General features: G+C 51.1%; 1 protein-coding gene across 1 annotated transcript; it reads right to left on the reverse strand.

Annotated features, from left to right (window-relative positions):
- Positions 1-1,448: 1,448 nt before the first annotated feature.
- On the reverse strand, positions 1,449-5,782 carry LOC119089746 (sodium/potassium-transporting ATPase subunit alpha-B). Its single transcript, XM_037212558.1, has 2 exons — positions 5,761-5,782; positions 1,449-5,115 (listed from the first exon to the last, which is right to left on the reverse strand). Exons 1-2 carry the CDS (start codon positions 5,761-5,763, stop codon positions 2,038-2,040), a joined length of 3,081 nt encoding a protein of 1,026 aa, XP_037068453.1. The 5' UTR covers positions 5,764-5,782; the 3' UTR covers positions 1,449-2,037.
- Between the last annotated feature and the right edge of the window lie 14,892 nt (positions 5,783-20,674).

Here is a 20,674-nt window from a genome sequence, read left to right on the forward strand (position 1 = left end):
AACAGGTAATTTAATTAAATGGACATGCGTTTATCCGGGCTTAGCCATATCCATATCCGGACCAAATTTCACCTAGACCCGGCGCCTGCGTCCAGACTTATTCCATTTTTAATATCTGGCAGGGGCTTTACGTTAGCAACGCCGCTTAGTTGGTTTAAACTTCGATGCGGCTCAAGGGACACCACGGTATTGATTACATGAAAGGAACGGCAGATCAACCATCATTCTGTATGTCGTAAGGGGTCATTGGTCTTACGTCACTGTGCTGATACTCATGAGTAGCTTTTGCGTTTGCCAGAACGAACAGCAAATATGGCGGTCGGGGCACTGTATCCGGACGAGCTGGGCTGCCCCCTCCCCCCTCCCCCTCTCCCTTCCTCCTCCTCTTGCTCACCAGTAAGCCTAGTCTTTCGCCATCCACTCTCATGAATTGTGCAGGGCTCCGCTCATGGCAATACAAGTGTCAGATGCGTCACGTTACGTTACTGATGGTAACGCATCTTGTTTTTGTCTGTGCTATAGTGGACGGAGATATCATGGCTGGAGCTTTGCATTTACTTAGACAAGCTCCCCCCCCCCCGCAGGATATTATTTTTTGTATGTCAGCGTTATTTTAAAACACTTCTGACTTTTGCCAAGCCTGGCAACGGATTCTATGACCTTCGCTTACTGCAATATAGTCGAAGCGGGGTGCCCGGTGGTCACCCACCATGGAGACATAAAACACCGCGGGTGTTGATTTACATTTTTTAGGTGGACCACTGCCCTTCCCCTCCCTGCAATGTCCAATTTGCCCCCCTACCCCTCAACGGTTAATTTGGCTCCCGAGCATTCAGCAGCCCAAGCACGGGCACGACATTAAAGATGGTAGGTCAACTTGCATCAATTGTAAAGAATGTTTCTAAAAATTGCTTCGTTGGTAAAGGAAAAGCGAAAATGCAAACTGCGGTGTCACGTTCAGTTGAAGGGAGCTGACCGAGCCAGTCACACTTTTAAAACTTCACTTCGTGCCCTGCGTAATGGAGTATGTCATGTTTTTCCTGCATCCTGCGCGCTTTTAATTGCACGGTTGATACGCCTTGTTGACTCTGCCCCAGCTTTTTACCATTGGACACCTTTGCGTGAGCTGGTTGTGATAGCCACAAATGTTGTGGACGCTCTTCGCTTGTGGATACATGAATAATTAGATCACAAAAACTACCTAAGTACGTTTATAAGAAGGTGGTACGAACTGCCAGGCAATGCGATTGCTGTAGCTTTGTACATGAGCCTTAGTTCCGCGCATAAGCAATGCAGTAAGTGTGGGTTATGTATGCCTTACGAATAGCCATAAAACCACAGCCTAAGTGGAAGATATCCGACAGGCTTTTCGTGTCTGTCCCCTTACGGCGGCTTTCAACCCTCTGCCCCCCCCCCCCCCCGCAATCATATTGAGAAATAGACACCCATTAGCCTTAATATTGTATTCATTAATCCTTTATGCAACGACGAGGGCATGGTTGCACCTTTACTCCTGTACTGTGCTTCGCCGGAACCTTGAAAACAATGCACAGAATGATAAGATCCCCAGTCATGTATAACAAGGCTCAGCTCAGCCTGGGAATAACAAAACATTCTCAGATGACCAGCAATAGCTTTTGTAATCGCTCCTTTGTTGCGAGCTTAACGAACAGTGATATTTGAGCGTAGTTAACCATACCGTCACATATCCAAGCAGATCATGCCACTTTAATTCTTGCTGCAGGTATCCTTCCCCGGTCCTCTCTGTCGGACAATCGCCTAGCCTGATATTGTCTGCAACCGACGTCTCCAATGATCAATAAGACCTGTAAGCACAAACATTACCCTCCGGCGATCAGTGGAACAGGATAACCTTTTGCGTCACAAATGCAACAGGTGTCATTTCTTTCAACCGATCTTGCTATTTTGTGCTAGATAACGACCAATTATTCATGGCCGGGCACCTTCTAGAACGCTGACTGCGTATGCCTGTGGCTGCAGCCACTGCCATGCCCCGCACCGCCCTCTTAGGCTGCTTCAGTAGTAGGTCTCCTTTTCGCACCAGCCGCCTGGTATTGTTCGCAGGGTGTAGCGCCGACACTCGTCGTAGGTCCAGATCAGGAGCGAGAACGGCACCGCCGTGATCCACCAGTTCCAGCGCAGTGGGTACATCTTGAAGAGCGTGTCCGTACCCGGACAGTAGCTGAGTGCGCAAGCGATCAGCGTCTCGAACACCAGCCCGAAGTTGAACATTCCGTTCTTCATTTTGTGCGTGAAAATGGAGTTGCGTCTGGTCTTGCAAATGATGGCATCCGCCCATTGCACGATCACGATGGAGACGAAGAATGCCGTCTGAGTAGTGTGCTCCAGCTTCTTCCTGTCCACGTAGGTCCACTCCTGGCCGTACGAGTCTTTCAGATCGTCCAGAGTGCGCGCCTCCCACATTACCCGCAGCCCGAACAGGTCGTACGGCAGGAAGCCGTGTTCAGCCAGGATGACGACCCACGTGAAGAAGCCGGCCGCAGCCTGGATCATCCCGATCTGGCCGTACGCCATGGAGATGAGTCGCTCGTTCACCAGACGGTCTAGGTGCTTGTCGCGAGGCATGCGCTTCATGATGTCCGACTCGGCTGATTCGTAAGCGAACGAGATGGCCGGCACCATGTCAGTGCCGAGGTCAATACAGAGGATGGTGACGGTGCCTAGGGGAAGCGGCACTCCGCCGACCATGTAAAACAGAAACGGCGAAATCTCGGGTATGTTCGAAGTCAGCGTGTAGGCGATCGATTTCTTGAGGTTGTCGAAGATCAGGCGACCTTCCTCCACGCCGGTGACGATGGAGGCGAAGTTATCGTCCAGCAGAATCATGTCGGCGGCCTGCTTAGAGACGTCCGAGCCGGCTATACCCATGGCGACGCCGATGTCACCCCTTTTCAGCGCTGGCGAGTCGTTAACGCCATCGCCAGTCACGGCCACAACAGCGCCGGCGCGCTGGCAGCCCTCGACTATAATCAGCTTCTGCTGCGGTGACGTGCGGGCGAACACAATCTCCTGGTGGTCGTGCAGCACTGAGTCGATGTCGGCGTCATTCATGTCCTTCAGCTGGCCGCCGTGGATGACGGCGGCCTTGGCCAGGCGCGGGTCAATGTCCTCGGCCTTGCAGCGCATGCGCACCACCAGCTCTTCGATGGTGTAGCTCTGCGGCGAGATGATGCCGACCGAGCGTGCGATGGCCTTGGCTGTGATTGGGTGGTCGCCGGTCACCATGAACACCTTGATGCCGGCCGATCGGCACTTGGCGACGGCGTCCGGCACGGCGGCTCGGGGCGGGTCTATCATGGACACCAGGCCGACGAACCGCAGTCCGTCCAGAGGGAAGTTCTCCTCCTCGCCGTCAAACTCGTAGCCGCGGGGGAACATCTCGGCCGGCAGGGCCAGGTCACAGAAGCCCAGGACGCGCTCTCCCATGCCGCCTAACTCCATATAGGCTTTGTTGAATCTGCCTTTCCACTTGTTGTTGAGACTGACGTCTCTGCCATGGAAGTGGATTTTTGTACAGCGGTCGAGGACCCGCTCCGGAGCGCCTTTCATCACCAAGAGGTAATTACACTCCTTGCCATCTTCGTCAGTGACCTCGCCGTTGACGTCATGAATGCTCACTTGGTACTTGTTGACGGAATTAAAGGGGATCTCACACACCTTCGGATACTTCTCGCGATAATCCATGACATTACCACACGCACTTTCCGTGAACTTAAGAATGGCTGACTCAGAGGCATCGCCGTTAATTTTTCTGTGCATGATCGACACGTTTTCCTGGTCCTGCGCAAACTCGGCACGATTACAAAGCATGCACACACGGGACAGTGCAGGCCAGCCGGCTGCTGTATTGTCAACCTTCGCCCCCGACTGATCTTCCGTGGTGTCTGTTTTTTTAATGCGTCCATCCATCCAAATGTGTGCGACGGTCATTCGGTTCTGAGTAAGTGTTCCTGTTTTATCCGAACATATAGTAGATGTAGATCCTAGTGTCTCAACCGCCTCAAGGTTTTTAACCAAACAGTTCTTTTGAGCCATTCGTTTTGCTGTGAGTGTCAGGCAAACAGTGACAGTGACCAGAAGGCCTTCGGGCACGTTCGCCACGATTATGCCGATCAGAAAAATGACGGCGTCCACAAACTGATATTTAAGCACAAGTGCAACAATGAAGAAAGTCACCCCGAGAAACACGGCTACGGCTGTGATGATGTGAATAAAGTGTTCGATTTCGATAGCGATTGGAGTCTTGCCCGAATCAAGCCCAGATGTTAGTCCGGCGATGCGCCCCATGACCGTGTTGTCTCCGATGTTTATCACAATCCCGCGGCATGTGCCCTCCACAGCGTTTGTTGAGAAGAAGGCTAGGTTCTTGGTCTCCAACGGATTTTCGCTGGTCGACTCAGGCGATCGAGACTGGGCTTCCGACTCGCCTGTGAGGGATGAGTTGTCGACCTTCATGCCATGTGCTTCCAAGATCCTTATGTCCGCTGGAACGCGGTCTCCAAACTTGACGTCAACGACATCCCCCACAACCAGTGTTTCTGCCTTGACATTTTGGGGCTTTCCGTTGCGAACTACATTTGCTGTATGTGGTACGAGGTTTTTGAATGATTCCATTATTTTTGAGCTCTTTCTCTCTTGGTAGTAAGAAAATATACCGGTGACTACCACAACGCCGGTCAAAACAACGCCTACATAAAAATTGTCAGGAGGCACATGATCTTTGGTTGCGCTTTCAGCCCCGTATACGCTAAAGCAGAGCACCGCTCCCACCCAAAGAAGCATTGAAAAACCATAGAACATGTTCTCGCAGAACTTGACCCATTCTGGTGTTTTTTTCGGTGGCGTAAGTGCATTTAGCCCGTCACGAGCGAGGTTGTTAGCTGCTTGTTGATCTGTCAAGCCTTGATGTGGATCTGTATGCAATCTTGAGCATAATTCCTCGATAGGTATGGTGTGTTCGTCAAGTTCAAGCTCGCGTTTTAGTTCGTCCAGGTCTCGTTGGCTGGACTTGGGTTTGTTTACGATGGCTGTCGATGCCTGAACGCTGAGTTTCCGGCTGTTCTTTCTCGAAGCCTGAAAAAGACGTTAGACCGTTAAGGACGCTGCGGACTCTTGGCGGACACAGCGTTTAACCGACCTGGCTACAATAAATGAATATCCATGTTACATATCTTGAAAACAGTTTTTGAGTAATGAATGTACTCCATGCTCGCAAGCAGGTTTCATTAAAGCAATTATAACCGCATGACCATTGCAATCTACAAACAGCCATCGGCGGAGAATGCAGGGCAAAATGTGACAATTGCCGGATCGGGCACCTTTAAGAGGTGAAATGTCTTGAATATGACAATCTTATTGACGCTTGTTGTGACCGCCTCCATCCTTTTCATGCCGGCTTGTCCAAATTTGTTTACAACAAAGAAACTGGAGTCCAGTAGACGTGCACCGCAACTGGATACAAAATCGTACTTGTGAGCAAATCTACGCGACCCAATGGTAGGTGGCAACGTTTCAAATTAATCATGTTTATCGCGCTGCCTTTCGTATTTGCGTGTTGTATACGCATTGCTTTATTTAAAAGCCAACACGCATTTGCAATTTAATAAGCAAAAGCGCCATTGTCGGACAAAGGCCGAACATATGCACCTGAGTGCCTTTCCAGCATGCATTCATGACAGATCTGTAGTTAGAAAAATTTCATCTCAGAGAAAAACTTACCATCTTGGAGACTCCCAATGCTTCGAACTGGCTACTTTAAATACTCCTCATCAGGTATCAATGAACGTATCCATTTGACTGCACTCGCTTCGAACGACCGATGATTACGGCTAGTATATGGTTGGCAATTATATTCACTAGATTACGTTCACTTCAGATGACAAATGATGCATGGCTGTACATAGCTGGCAATCCGTTTCCTACCTGTAATAGGTAACTTACTTGGCTAACAAGCAGATATAAACCTCGCGCAATGCCTACGTGAATATCAGTAATGGGGTCCTCAAATATGTGGAGACGGAGAAAAATATTTAGCGACAGTAGATTATCCCATCATAACACATCACATACTTCAATTGAACAGACGCAAATTTACTCTTTCATTGAAATAATATCGAAACGGCTGGAATCGAACGACCAGAAAATTGAACTTGAACGGTAGAGAAAAGAATGGCTGGCATGACGTTTTTAAAATGCTGCAAAGGGCTGCCAACTGGGCAAAAAAGCCGACAAGAAACGTAATGCGTGGCGTCCAGAATGTGGCCAAAACATATTTGCGAGTACTTCACGCTACCGTGATGGCATAGCAGATCGGAGAAAGTATTGAAAAAATCAATATTTTGTAAAATATTGTTTTCATGTATCCTGAGAGTGTCCAGGTCAGAATCTTCCCACGATTACTAAGCTTAGAATCTTCCCTCAGGCCATGTTGTTGAACTTTACCGTGGAAAAGAACGAGGCAAAAGATAATCACAAGCATTTACTGGCTCGAGCGCCTTATGTTTAACTGCTGATATTCCGGATATAAATATTCGATTACGGACATTTAATTTTCTTTCCATTACTTTTATTTTCGTATCTCTGGGATTCAAATTCAGGTGGCACCTCAGGAAACATCAACAAAGCGATCGGTCGTCTTTTGGTCCTGGGCTTTCATCCCAGTTGGATTGAAATTTTGTATTGCATAAATAGCGCAAACTAATCTCGGTCAGTGGTAGGAACTTAAACACCACGAATTAGCACGCCATCACAAGTCGTCATTTTATCTAGGACCTATCAGTTGATAATTGATAGACTATTTGTGGTATCGGCATAGCCAATCCATGTTCGCCTGGGATGTGTGCTTTTTTCAGAATGGAGCGGTAAAAGTGGTGAGAATGAGTTAGAGCATGCGCGCACGCCATCTTTTATCGCAAGGATACGGACATCCGGCATTGCAGTCTCCGTCTTTTGGACGGCTTTCGTTGCTGTTAACGCTAGGTGGCGACCTGACGCGGATGAAACCCCGCCTCCCCCCCCCGCGCACCGGAAAGTGGTACCTTCGGCCACTTTATATTTTTTGGGTGCGTAAACATAGTATCATTGGCCGTTTATTTTCCTTGTACAATCTCCATATTGTTTCTTCGATCGGATGAGCAGTTATACCAACACGAATAGAAAACACTCCCAATATTGAAATGCTTGTTGTGGCGTAACTGCTAATCTGTTCGGAATATCGATATGGAAATTGTACAGACGAAGTCTGTGATGCAGTTTTCCCGAAAAACGTGCTAATTAACTTCAAGAAGCATTCGAAAGTTGGGGGAGAGTGGGGTAAGATGCCCGGCGGGTAAGACGTCCCATCCCCGTATTGACTGATTTGGAAACTAAAGCACGAATGTGAAGCTCCTCATCTGAGGCAGAGGACATCTTTGCTTACTTTTTAAAAATTTGGTTATATAATGCAACCATGAGCCGGGCATTCAGCCTTGTGGAAAGAAGAATGGACCAATAAAGTGGCAATACTTGGCAAAATAGCGTGTTTGCATATTGTTTGACTTTGGGTCGCAGATTATCACATATTTTGCTCGTTTCCGATGTTGTTTGTCAGCGCATCATGATTGTGTAATCTCCGCTCGTTACGCTTGACCTAATTTCGGTATGGGTGGGAAAGATACCCCTATAACGATGGGTAAAGACGCCCCACGGGTCGTTTTTCCCCAACGATTATTTGACACTTGAACATTAACTCTATACCTTTTTCAATTTCAAATTCACCGAAAATGGTTCTTAGTAAACATTATTTTTCGAAAACGTTAATCTCTATACTTTGCAGCCTATCTCTGGCATTTTCAACGATTGTGTTACGCTCCGAAATGAAGGAACGAAGTGTGCGAATACATTTCCAGGTGCACTTCCATTGAATATGTTCGTAATAATCATGTGGTTCTTGTAATTCTTATGTGTAACAACACACAAATTGTTTGGGATTAGTTGCCTAAAATTTGGCCATGCTTCACGCCACCATTATCCTCCTTTCAGAAAAAAGTTAGGGGGAAGGAAACTTAGAGACTTAGCTCCCACCCCTATTCCTACCAACGCACTAATTGACTTCCGATCGTGCAACTATACTGCACACTCAGCTATCCAGTCAATGCATTGTCACAGCAGCCTTCCCACAGGTTATCATCCTATTTGTTCATACCATGTCCTGACCTTTTCCCATCTGTCATGTTCTGACCAGCACCATCTATGGCCCGATCGAGAGCCGGGCCATCGGACCGAGGGGGGTATGGCCAAGACAGTCTCGTGAAAGCTCTTCAAACCATCCATAGTGGATCTTCGCTACATAAGGTCTCCAAGACGCACAAAATACCGAGAGAAACCTTGCATCGTCACGGACACAAAAACGTCTAGGCACCAGCGTGTCTCGGATGGTTGTCAGACATTCCTAAAGAAATGGTGAAGCAATTGGTCTACGAGATTAAAACAAAGGAGAAGCTTCTTTTTGGCCTCACATCTTTGAACGTACGGCGTATAGCACACGAGTTTACTGAAAAGATGAAAAGATCATCGGAGTTCGATCCGAGAAGAAGCGAGAATGGCTGAGAAAAATTGGTTGCAGGGATTGTTGCGTCGTCACCCAGAGCTGACAATTAGATGTCTCGAGACAACTACCATCACCAGAGCCGTGGGGTTTAACAGGCCCTAGGTCCAGAAATTCTAGGGGGTACACAAGTCAGTCCTGAACGGCGGCGAATACCAATGTCAATTTAGAATATGGGTGAGAGCGGTGTGACTACTGTAAACAAGTCGGACAAGATAACAGCTTCAAATGGTGTGAAAGACTGGGCAAAACGACCAGCGGAAAACGCGGCAAAACGGTCGTAACTCTGCTGACATGTACTTATCTCCCGTCTTTATCTTCGGCAGGATGGAGATGAATGTATAAACGTATCATTGCCAAGTCAAATGACTGGTGCGCCGCAAGGCTCAGTGGGAGCCAGCACGAAGTCCGGCTGAACCAATCAGGTTTCCGGACGTTTCGCTACTTCATGACGGTGGTGAAGCCATCAGTAGAGGGCAAGCACGTCATCATCCTCGATGACCGTCATTGCCATAAGTCGCTACATGTTGTCGAATTGGCTTGGAAAAACGGCGTGACAATAATCCCACTTGAACTGCACTCCACTCACCGCGTGCAAACGCTGGATGTAACGGTATTCAAGTCATTAAAGAAGGCCTGCAGCAATGCGGGGGATAGCTGTATGCGTGCCAATCCCGGAAGGCGCGTGACGGAGTACGACGTGGCCCAGATCTTCTACACCGCCTACTCAACATCTGCCCCGAGCGATCGGGCCATTAACGACTTCAGAGCCTCCGGGGCATGGCCCTGTGACGCAGTGGTCTTTAATTATGATGACTTAGCGTCATCGCAGCCGACCGAAAAGGAGGAAGAGGATGATGCTCCCGGGTCCAACAGCAGTATCCAGACCTGGGACCAATCTGCTTAGGAGCTGGAGCTGTCGGTGACGTAGCCTGTGCGCGACGTGAATTGCGGGGATGATGGTGACGAAGCCACAGAAGACAACGCCGTGGCGGGCAGTTCTACGGGACTCTCGAGCGTCACAGCAATCATCATCACCGATGACGCGGTGGAGTTGACCCACGAATCTGCGGATGTCATTGAGCAGCCAGCAACTGCGGCCATCCCGGAAAAACTCCGCGCCACTCTAAAGCTGAGGAGGCAAAAAGATGTCGCATGCGTAACAAGCCTCTTTTTCACCTCATCTCTAATAAAGAAAGTTCTGGAAGTAATGGCGGCGAAGAAACAAGAGCCAGCCAAACACAGACGGCAAGACCAAAGAGGAAGGGTCCTCAGAAGTAAAAGCGGGACGCTTAAGTATCCCAGCCAGATAAAGCCGACATCATATGGTGTATAGTCTGTGGCATGCGATGCATGCTATCGTGCGAAGAGTGGGTACATGTTATTAGTGCTGAGGCAGGCCCTGTGTGGGGCTGGGCCTGTGTACCTGAGGCTGGGCCTGTGAGGCTGGGCCTGTGTGAGGCTGGACCTGTGTACCTGAGGCTGGGCCTGTGCACCTGAGGCTGGGCCTGTGTACCTGAGGCTGGGCCTGTGTACCTGAGGCTGGGCCTGTGAGGCTGGGCCTGTGTACCTGAGGCTGGGCCTGTGTACCTGAGGCTGGGCCTGTGAGGCTGGGCCTGTGTGAGGCTGGACCTGTGTACCTGAGGCTGGGCCTGTGCACCTGAGGCTGGGCCTGTGTACCTGAGGCTGGGCCTGTGTACCTGAGGCTGGGCCTGTGAGGCTGGGCCTGTGTACCTGAGGCTGGGCCTGTGTACCTGAGGCTGGGCCTGTGAGGCTGGGCCTGTGTGAGGCTGGACCTGTGTACCTGAGGCTGGGCCTGTGCACCTGAGGCTGGGCCTGTGTACCTGAGGCTGGGCCTGTGAGGCTGGGCCTGTGTGCCTGAGGCTGGGCCTGTGAGGCTGGGACTGTGTACCTGAGGCTGGGCCTGTGTACCTGAGGCTGGGCCTGTGAGGCTGGGCCTGTGTGAGGCTGGGCCTGTGTACCTGAGGCTGGGCCTGTGAGGCTGGGCCTGTGTGAGGCTGGGCCTGTGTGAGGCTGGGCCTGTGTACCTGAGGCTGGGCCTGTGTACCTGAGGCTGGGCCTGTGAGGCTGGGCCTGTGTGCCTGAGGCTGGGCCTGTGTACCTGGGGCTGGGCCTGTGAGGCTGGGCCTGCGTGAGGCTGGGCCTGTGTACCCTACACAGATGAAGAGGAACATGCCGCCGCTTACGTGCGTGATTTGTGTCGTGGATAGCTGTAGCGAGACAAATGACGGGCAAAGCAGGTAAGGGCTGTGTGCTCGGACCTAAGCTGGGAATGTCTCCACCCCTCCCACCCCTCCCCCCCCCCCCCGTCAGAAGGCGATTCAAGTCGGTTGTTCGAATGCTGAAAGTTAATGGAAACGACTCTGAGTTGAAATAAAAGTCATGAAAATAGCTGTTGCATACTTTTCATTGTCCACACAATCTGAGCGGTGTTTGCCAATAAGAACGAAAACTTTGACACTTCAGCTGTGTTAAGCAGCATGTAATCACTTTAAGGTGCGTCGAAAGCAAACGTGCCAATCTTTTAAAGGCAGTGGGGAAAGACGCCCAGAGCAGGGTCATCTTATCCACACCCGAGACTGGATATCTGGATACGCGAGACTGGATATCTCGACGATTTGTTTCGACAAGATAAGTAGTTTCGTCATGTTGGCATTTTTGTGTTCGCTTTTGCACGGTGTATAAACAAAAGTTCCTTTGCCAGCCCCCCTCCCCCCCCCCATATAAAACCACAGCATCTCTCAGCTAACTCGCCTTGTATGTAGGGCAGAAACCTGCGGCCACACTTGAGGTCATCTCATAGTCTTTAGGCACCATCTTGAATATGAATACAAATATGTAATCTGCACTTTTGGTACGATGTTTAACACGCGCCCGGGTGGTTGATTAAATACCCTTCGCTCGAGTGGGGTCAATTGATCACCTGAAATCACAAAAACTAACTATGCACACAAAACTAATGGAGTTGGTTGACCTGTATGTGAGCTCACTTTTATTAAAACTTGAGGTTGCTAGGTCAAGACCTTTAGGTGAAATAGGGTCAAACAAGGTCAAACTCCAGATCTGTGCTAAATGTGGCCCCAGACCTCATCGCGCAACCGCCTTGAACGTACATGCCTGTTCTAAACAAAAGGTCACTGGTCTTCATTCTAGGTCAGCGTCCTTGTTTGACCTTTAAAGGGTGTTGGTGACCAAAGACCTTCAAGACTGTTTTGGTTCTTGAATTCGAATAAGCATCAAGGCTTACGCTAGGCGGTTGTTCCTAAAATTAAAATGTTGATCAGAATGATTTAAGGTCAGTGACCTGCTCTGTTCTCAAACACGTCCATGGAAGATGTCTGCTGTGGTCCCTATTATTAAAAATAAATAGAAATGAACATCAGAAGCTACCCTATAAAGCGATCCCCCCATTAAAAACACAGACTGTTTTCGAACTCACTCTGACCTTCCTACCAGATCCAAGGTTAGCTGAATATGTTGCAATCCTAATTGCATCTGCTCATTGCCTACGAAACTATTTCAGAGCTGTATGGATTCGTCTAACATCCCGTTGTCGCATCAGATCGAGGAGTTCCCTGGAAATTGCCTTCTCTGACTGCCTTGGCCTATCTTTGACCTGTAACAGGCTAGCGACCTCACAAGGTATATCTAATTTCGTGTACAAAACTATTTATTATTCAATTGCCTACAGTTATGCAAAGTGCGGGAAACCTTCGGGGAGGGGGTCAAATTAACCCCCAACCGAGCACGTGTTGAAAGGGATATTTCACATTTAAAGATATTGAAGCAAGCATCAGGTAAAATAAAACAAGCTCACTTGTAGCTATTGGTGTATATATATATATATATATATATATATATATATATATATATATATATATACATATATATATAAGCAAAAAAGACCGCCCTAGACAATACAGTTTTTCTGTTCAATAAATATGCCCCTCGATTCGTCATTGTTTGGTTGTGTTATCGTACCTTGCACAGCATTGATTGACGGCCGTTATGTTGGAAATCGTGCTCACCAGCGCCAAATATGAACGACTGGACCATCATGTTTTTCTTGACTTTGATCGTCGCATGACATATGAAATGGTAGGATTTTAATGACATTACTATGATATCATGAACGCTAAGGCGACCCTAAAATGCTTTTCCCCAAAATAGCAGGTAGCTCAGAAACTAGAGGACTTTTGGTCTTAAGCAGGGCACTGCCCTGAACTTCAACAAATGGTCTTCAAGATGGCTATTTCATTTCAAAGCCCCATAGAAATGTGGAACACCTCCTGTAAGATACTTTTAAGTTGGATTACATAAGTGGGCCCACAGTAGATTACAGGCACACCTTACAACAACTTGCGATATGTTTCAATGATACTTCAGCTGATAGGCTCCTTGTGGTTTTCAGATTTTACGCGTTGAAAGTGCCGTGTATAGATAATGTTGTCGTTTAAAAGTTACTTACAAAAAAAAATAGCAGCATGACATGTCAATCAAAACTATTGCCATAAGCATGCCCAATTCTCAGATTTACCTGGCACTTTGTCAGAATTTGCGACTACGTAAAACAAAAAACACGACAAGGCGTTTGCATTAGCATTTTCCGCATTCAAAATGTTCACTCCATGACAGCACACCCGGTTAGTTCACATGACAGTCATCCTGCGACTAGTTCTCACCGGTCAGCTTCTGGCTGTTACCTGTGTTCTGGTCCCGAGTGCCGACACCACGCTCCCCACTTTTCCTCTGGTTGCACGTCTCACTGCTTTGCAATGGTTCTTTTTTAATGTGTTTAATGAGTAATAAGGCGCCAGTCACCGTCTTGTACACTTGGCCCAAGGAGCTGACGCCTTTTGCGCAATACAAGCCAGTCAGTAAGTCATCCTCCTCCCTGTACAGTTACCATGGCCTCCTTTGGCTTGGTAAAGGCGAACAAGGCCGACTTGGTCCCCGTGTCCTTGACCCGCCACCTGTCAATATGTGCTGTGTCATTGCGATGGATGGTGGCCATGTGCAAGGGGCATATCAGCTTCCCACGGCCTGGCAAGGGGCATCCCAGCTTCGCACGGCCTGACAAGGGGCATACCAGCTTCGCACGGTCGGGCATGTCCGTGGAGGACTTCAGTATGTCGACAAGTTTCGTAAGGTTCAGGTGTGGTTGGAGAGCATGATGGAGTATCCTTTGAATGATTTAAGTTGCAGGACAATCACTGCGGTGACATTGCAGAATCAGGTACCTGACCTTAGATTCGTAACGCATCTCAACAAAAGATTCGTCTGAGGGAAGGGAGGAGGACCCAATGTGTCACCAAAGCACGGGGCCGAATGCCCTACTGTTTTGCATGGTGAAAGGCCCCTTTGAGCCTATAAAAGAGCTCCTACCGACCAGTAAAGAACACCTGTCAGTTCATTAGGAGCACCACTACAGGCATGTAGGGGCCCCTTGCCACTGCAGTGGGCGTCTCTACAAGCCGGCAGAATGCACCTCCACTGCCCAGCAGGAGCCATGTTAGAGGCCGGTAAACCCCCACGGCAGAATAACGGCGGAATTAAAGGCTGGGAGGGGGACTTTAATGCGTCCGTATGGCATGGGCCCTCCCAAACAGACAGTGGGTTACCAGCAGGGTAGGAGTTACCTCTGAACGTTCTTTAAGGAGCCACCGCCTGCCTGCAAAACATCCGTCTTGACCTACAAAGGGCACCCGTCAGGTCGGCAACAGCATCTTAACAGAAAAGAAAAGCCCTTGTAAAAGGGCATCGTCGGCCAACAGAAACTGGCTGTCGACTTGCAAAGAGGGCCCCGCTGGAGCGAGGCAGGCCGGCAAGGGGGAGGGGCGGGCAAGGGGGACTCTGCATAGCCTGGCTTGCGAGTGGTACACTCCCAGGGAGATCAAGGGTCTGCCACAGATCTGCCGCTCCGTCCACTCGGCCCAGATCGTGCGGGTCTAACTGACACTGATATGAAGAGCGATGCTCCTTGCCACTCTCTAGGCTGGGTCTTGAGACGAATATGGTGAGTTGTCTAGCTGCGATACAATGTAGAAAATTAATTCGTCTTTTTACGAAGCAAGATTTTGATTGGATGCCAGTGGTTCGTATATCATTAGCTCCATAGACAATACTGAGTCTCCGAAAGTAGGAAATCACGAGCGGATTCCGCCTGCTTCGCCGCATGAAGAAGCTACGCCGTCGGCGCCGGCCGCGTGAAGAAGCTACGCCGTCGGCGCCGGCTGCGCCGCCACCCATGACGTCACGTTGACCCGTATCTCAGCTAGCCGTTCAATGTTCATGGATCACTCGGATACGTGTTGCGCACAACGTTGTTCCATGCACTTACAGGACATCGAACAAGCCTAACTTAGCTGTGGTTTGCTCCTGCTTTGCTGCACGGAGAACAGCCACCATTGGTATCCTCATCCCACCGCCTCCAACAACATAACCTTGGTTCGCATCTCAATGATGTAGAACGTGTCTTACTACGCTTTCCAAAGATTTTGCTATTTTGAATCGGCTGCCTCCACTGCAAGGCTCGTGCGTGCGTGGACGCTATGTTTATCGTAACTCGAGCTTTACGCCATGTTTCGAGGGCGTTGGCCAAGCTGGCCATCGCACGGCTCGCTTCTCCTGCGTATACAAAACATGCGTTCCTGTCGAGTGGTGAATCACGCGCTCCGCTCGCGCGCACTGTGGCGGACACGGGTATCAGACGGGTATGAATTTATGTTATGGGTTATCAAAAAGCTGAACCGTTCGTGTGAGCAAATTCGACGGAAATCCGTGCACCTGTCTGTGCCGCGTATCTGGCTAAAGAAATGCGTGCAGACAAAAGGCACACAGACAGATAAACGCACGCTTGGAAATTAGCGAATTAGATAAGAGGATCCAGCTTGCTTCGCTGTGCGCTGGGGCAGTGATGTTGGCGTCGGAAGTTCGCCGCCAGCGTTGTGACGTTCATTCGTGTCTCAATAACACGAAGTCGATCTCAGTTTAGACACATGCGCAACCAGAATTTTCCTCGCTGAGGCCAAATGTCAAATGTCCTACAAACTCCTGCGAATTGCGACCAAATTTCTGCTAAATAGCCCAGCATGTAGTGCAAGCCTCATGGCTCAGGGGTGGGGGGTCCCCCTCCCCCCCCCCTCACCCAGCCACCCTCGGTCCACTTGGCTATGATGCCGAATATATATTTGAAAACTTTTACACCGATGAGCCCTTCGGACACCTTGCTCGTGTAAGCTGTTTTGGCATACAGGGCACCAAATATTTAGTTTGTAGTTGTGGTTCATGCTTGCCTTGCCGACGTCGTTGGCGCCGGTATAGCACCGCCTCAATCCACATAACTTCTGTTCGCATATGAGGGATCCACATCAAGTCTTACTTGGGGTTACGAGCACCCCCGATCCACCTTACGACCAGATGCTGTCTACGCCTCTGACCACGCCGCTGCCCCACTCGTCTGTGAGAGCTCCGCAATTCGCCGGCGTCGCAACAGTCGGCGAAATTACCTCGCACATCGACCGAATCAATGGCCCGGCACACATTGACGGCCAGGTCCGCGGCGTCATCGGCTCATGACATTTATCCAGACCTCAGCCGACAATACCTGAGCTCTGACCGCCCAGCGGGCAGGCCGTACCCATGATACCCACTCAGCGGAATCAACTACGGTCGTGGTGAAAAACCATACAAATGATCTTCCTCAAGCCCGGCGCAATGCATGTCAATTTTCAACGGATTTCGTCCGGAAATTCCGTTGCTGAATAACTTAAGCTGACGATCTTCGACTCGAGAAGAAGCGGCTTGATTCCGTTGTCGGATTTCGATAGCCATAGCGTACTGCTTTTGACCGTCTAATAATTCTAGTATTATGATCCCTTCACCAATAGCTTCTATCAGCCATTAAGAAACAGGTTAGTGATGCTATACGTACATCTCGAAATAAAGCCAGGATGCGCGTACTTGCTCATCGGTGTTCAGGTTAAAGGGAATGTTCCATACTTGAAGGCACTGAAGCACACATCAGCTATGATGAAATGAGCTCATTTATGACTGTAAGAATACTTTGAAGAGGAAAAGACTGCTCTAGACAGCACAACTTCTCTGCTCAATAAATATGTTCTTCAGTACATAATTTGGCGCCGGCCAATTCACATTCACAGCAGCCGGGAGCGGCTCGGGCCGGTGGCATGTCGGTGCCACTGTTCCGACCCGTGGCCCGCCTGGCCATGCTGCTCGCGTCGTTACACCTTGCACAACATTGATTGACAGCCTATTGACGGCCGTTTTATCTGGAAATCGTGCTCACGAACGTCAGATATGAACGACTCGGCAATAATCTTTTCGGCCCCGATCGCCAACGGAATGCCAAGATTTAAATGATATTATTATGGCAGCATGGATGCCTGAGTGACCTTGAAGCCGTCATCCCAAATTAGTATGCACACCTTTGCGGGCCTTTTGCTCAGAAACTAGAGAGGTTTAGGTCTAAGGAAGGGCAGGGCTGTAAACTGCACCTAATTATCTTCAAGGTTTTTTCAGGTCAAAATCCCATACAAACATAGAAACTCCCTTTAATATTTCACCACGCGAAGACTGTCTGAATCTGCACAATGCTTGTTTTATTTCAAAATCGATTAATGGAAAATTTGAAACTATTTCTTTACGACAGCATAATATCAATGTTTAGGATTGCAGACCTAACAACTTATTCCAGGCTGAAGGCTCCTGACGGCGTGCTTGACGTAGCTACGGCTGTCTTCAACGTCAACCGATTCCACCATGACGAAAATTGTTTGCATCCGACCACATCCAGGCTCCAGTACAAGTCTGTTGCGCTCGTCCGTCCAGCGTCCGCAGCCGGCAGCCGGCGCTGCGCGTGTGCGCGTCATCACACGCACGCCGGCCCCGGCCGCATCGGCCGCCGAGCGACTCCAGTGGGCCGCCGGCTGGGGTCCGGCTCGGGGCGCGACACGGCCGCGCGTGGCGGCCCGGCCGGGCCGCGGCAGTTGCCGAACGGCACTGACTGACGTGGGCCAGGGCAGTGTTCGGAACATGCGCTTGGTGGGAGACCCCAGCCAGTGACACGCACGTCGTCTGCTCGGTGAGACCGCCACCGGCGACACCGCAGCCGGCGAGGATCGCCCGCCACCTCTCCAGGCAGCGCGTCGCCCCCGGCGGCTCGGGCCGGTGGCATGTCGGTGCCACTGTTCCGGCCCGTGGCCCGCCTGGCCGTGCTGCTCGGCGCCCTGCCTGTCAGCGACGTCATCAGAGGCAGCGGCCCGACGGGTCACCGCTTCACCAGCTGTCCCAGTATGTTGGCGCTGCTGACGGCGCTGCTACACGCGGCGATGACCTCCGCGTCGGTGTTCAACCTGGCGAGAGAGTCCCGCAGTGGCGAACCGGTGTTCGGCATCGTCAGCATCGTGTTCTACAACACCGTGATCGTCGTGCCGCTCAACGTCCTCTTCCTGGTCAACTGGTGGCGGGGAGACCGGGTCGCTGGCCTGCTGCGGGAATGCGGACGGCTGGTGGAGGGCGCGCCCAAGAGGAGGCTCCACATGGTCGCTGCGCTGCTGTTCAACGGCCTGCTCGAGTTGCTGCTTGTCATACGATTTGCTACGATCGCCCCCACCGAGCGGTGGCTGCCAGGGTGCATTGGCTGCTATTACTGCGCTCTACGTTTCCTGTTGCTCTGGCAAATTCTGGCGTTGATGATGGACATTGCCGACATATTCCAAAGCGTCACCTCGACCCTACAGCAGCTGGTTGAGGGCGACGACGAAGAGATATCTTGGTCCCCGGCGCACCACCTTCCCACCGAGTGGGCGCCGCCTCTCGCCAGAAACGAGCAGTCTCCCGCCGGAGAAGCCGGCGGGGAGTCGCACCCCTCTGCCCCCGCCGGCGTGACGTCACAGGCCGGTGTCACGGTGTTGCTGTCTGCCAAGGGGACGGCCCGGCTGGCCGCGGGCTCGGTCGGCGCCCCGGCGTCGCCGCGGTCCGACCCCGACCTGCTGAGCCGGTTGCGCGCAGTCCGCCGCCGCCACGCGCGCGCCTCGCACGTCGTCGACCTCTTCAACCGGGCGTACGGCGTGCAGCTGCTGGCGCTGACGCTCTTCTACTTCGGCATGACAGTGGGCGTAGTGATGCCGGAGTTCGAAGCCGTCACCTCCTTCTGGCGCCACGTCGGCATCCTGTCGCAGATGGTATCTGGGTTTCTGAACGTCAGCTTCCTGTGCCTGGCCGGGGACCGGGTGGCGTCCAGCGCGCAGCAGTCACTGGTCGTGCTGCACGACCGGGTGACGGCCGACCCGCTGGTGCAACTGGAGGCCGTGGTCACCAGCTGCCAGGCGCGCGCCACCGACGCGGCCGTCAGCGCCGCCGGCTTCTTCCGCGTCAACAAGGGCACGTTGCTGTCGCTGGTGGCCGCCCTCCTCACGTACGGCGTCATCCTGATGCAGCTGAACGCTTAGTGGGACCACGCATGTCTCACCTACGGCGTCATCCTGGTGCAGCTGAAGGTCCAGTAAGACCTCCTGCACCGCTACGGCGTTTTCCTGGTGTAGTTAGACGCTTAATATGGACGGGCGCACCACTACTGTACGGCATTTTTTGTTGCAGCTGTGTGCTTAGTGTACCTCACTGCCTGCCTAGTTAATGTGGTGTGTCGTCCCGGCACAACTGAACATCTACCGTCCGTTCTTGCAAAACATACAGTGTTATTCTGATGCAGCTGAACGTGTTTTCGGCAACGTGTGTCAAACCATCTTGCGTAGTCATTCTTGGTGGTGCTGAACACCTGGCCTCGTCACAAACCTGACGTAAGGCATCACCCCGACAATACTGCGTGTCTATTACAGCCAGCCGCCTCTCACATCACATCATCCTGGTGTAGCTGAAGGTCCTGCCTCACGTATGTAGCTGAAGGTCCTGTGACTGCCTGTCTCGCGTGTGTAGCTGAAAGTCCTGTGTGACCGCCTGTCTCATGTACGTAGCTGAAGGTTCTGTCTCACGTCTGTAGCTGAAGGTCCTGTGTGACCACCTGTCCCACGTATATGGCTGAAGGTCCTGTGTGACCACGTGTCTCGCGTATGTAGCTGAAGGTCCCGTGTGACCGCCTGTCTCACGTATGTGGCTGAAGGTCTGATGTGACCGCCTGTCTTACGTATGTAGCTGAAGGTCCGATGTGACCACCTGTCTCACGTATGTAGCTGAAGGTCCCGTGTGACCGCCTGTCTCACGTATGTAGCTGAAGGTCCCGTGTGACCGCCTGTCTCACGCATATAGCTGGAGGTCCTGTTTCACGTATGTGGCTGAAGGTCTGATGTGACTGCCTGTCTAACGTATGTAGCTGAAGGTCCCGTGTGACCGCTTGTCTCACGTATGTGGCTGAAGGTCTGATGTGACCACCTGTCTCACGTATGTAGCTGAAGGTCCGATGTGACCACCTGTCCCACGTATATGGCTGAAGGTCCTGTGTGACCGCTTGTCTCACGTATGTAGCTGAAGGTCCCGTGTGACCGCCTGTCTCACGTATGTAGCTGAAGGTCCTGTGTGACCGCCTGTCTCACGTATATAGCTGGAGGTCCTTTTTCCGTATGTGGCTGAAGGTCTGATGTGACTGCCTGTCTAACGTATATAGCTGAAGGTCCTGTGTGACCGCTTGTCTCACGTATGTAGCTGAAGGTCCTGTGTGACCGCTTGTCTCACGTATGTAGCTGAAGGTCCTGTGTGACCGCCTGTCTCACGTATATAGCTGGAGGTCCTGTTTCACGTATGTAGCTGAAGGTCCTGTGAGACCGCCTGTCTCACATATGTAGCTGAAGGTCCGATGTGACCGCCTGTCTCACGTATGTAGCTGAAGGTCCGATGTGACCGCCTGTCTCAAGTATGTAGCTGAAGGTCCGATGTGACCGCCTGTCTCACGCGTGCGCATACCTACGGCATCCTGTTGGTACTATCGAATACCAAACGTGAAAGCACGGCAACACCCGATGTACAAAAAAGTAAAAACGACTATAAAACTGC

Source organism: Pollicipes pollicipes, unplaced genomic scaffold, assembly GCF_011947565.3.
Source record: "Pollicipes pollicipes isolate AB1234 unplaced genomic scaffold, Ppol_2.1 Scaffold_3087;HRSCAF=3621_pilon_pilon_pilon, whole genome shotgun sequence".
Lineage (NCBI taxonomy): Eukaryota > Metazoa > Arthropoda > Thecostraca > Pollicipedomorpha > Pollicipedidae > Pollicipes > Pollicipes pollicipes.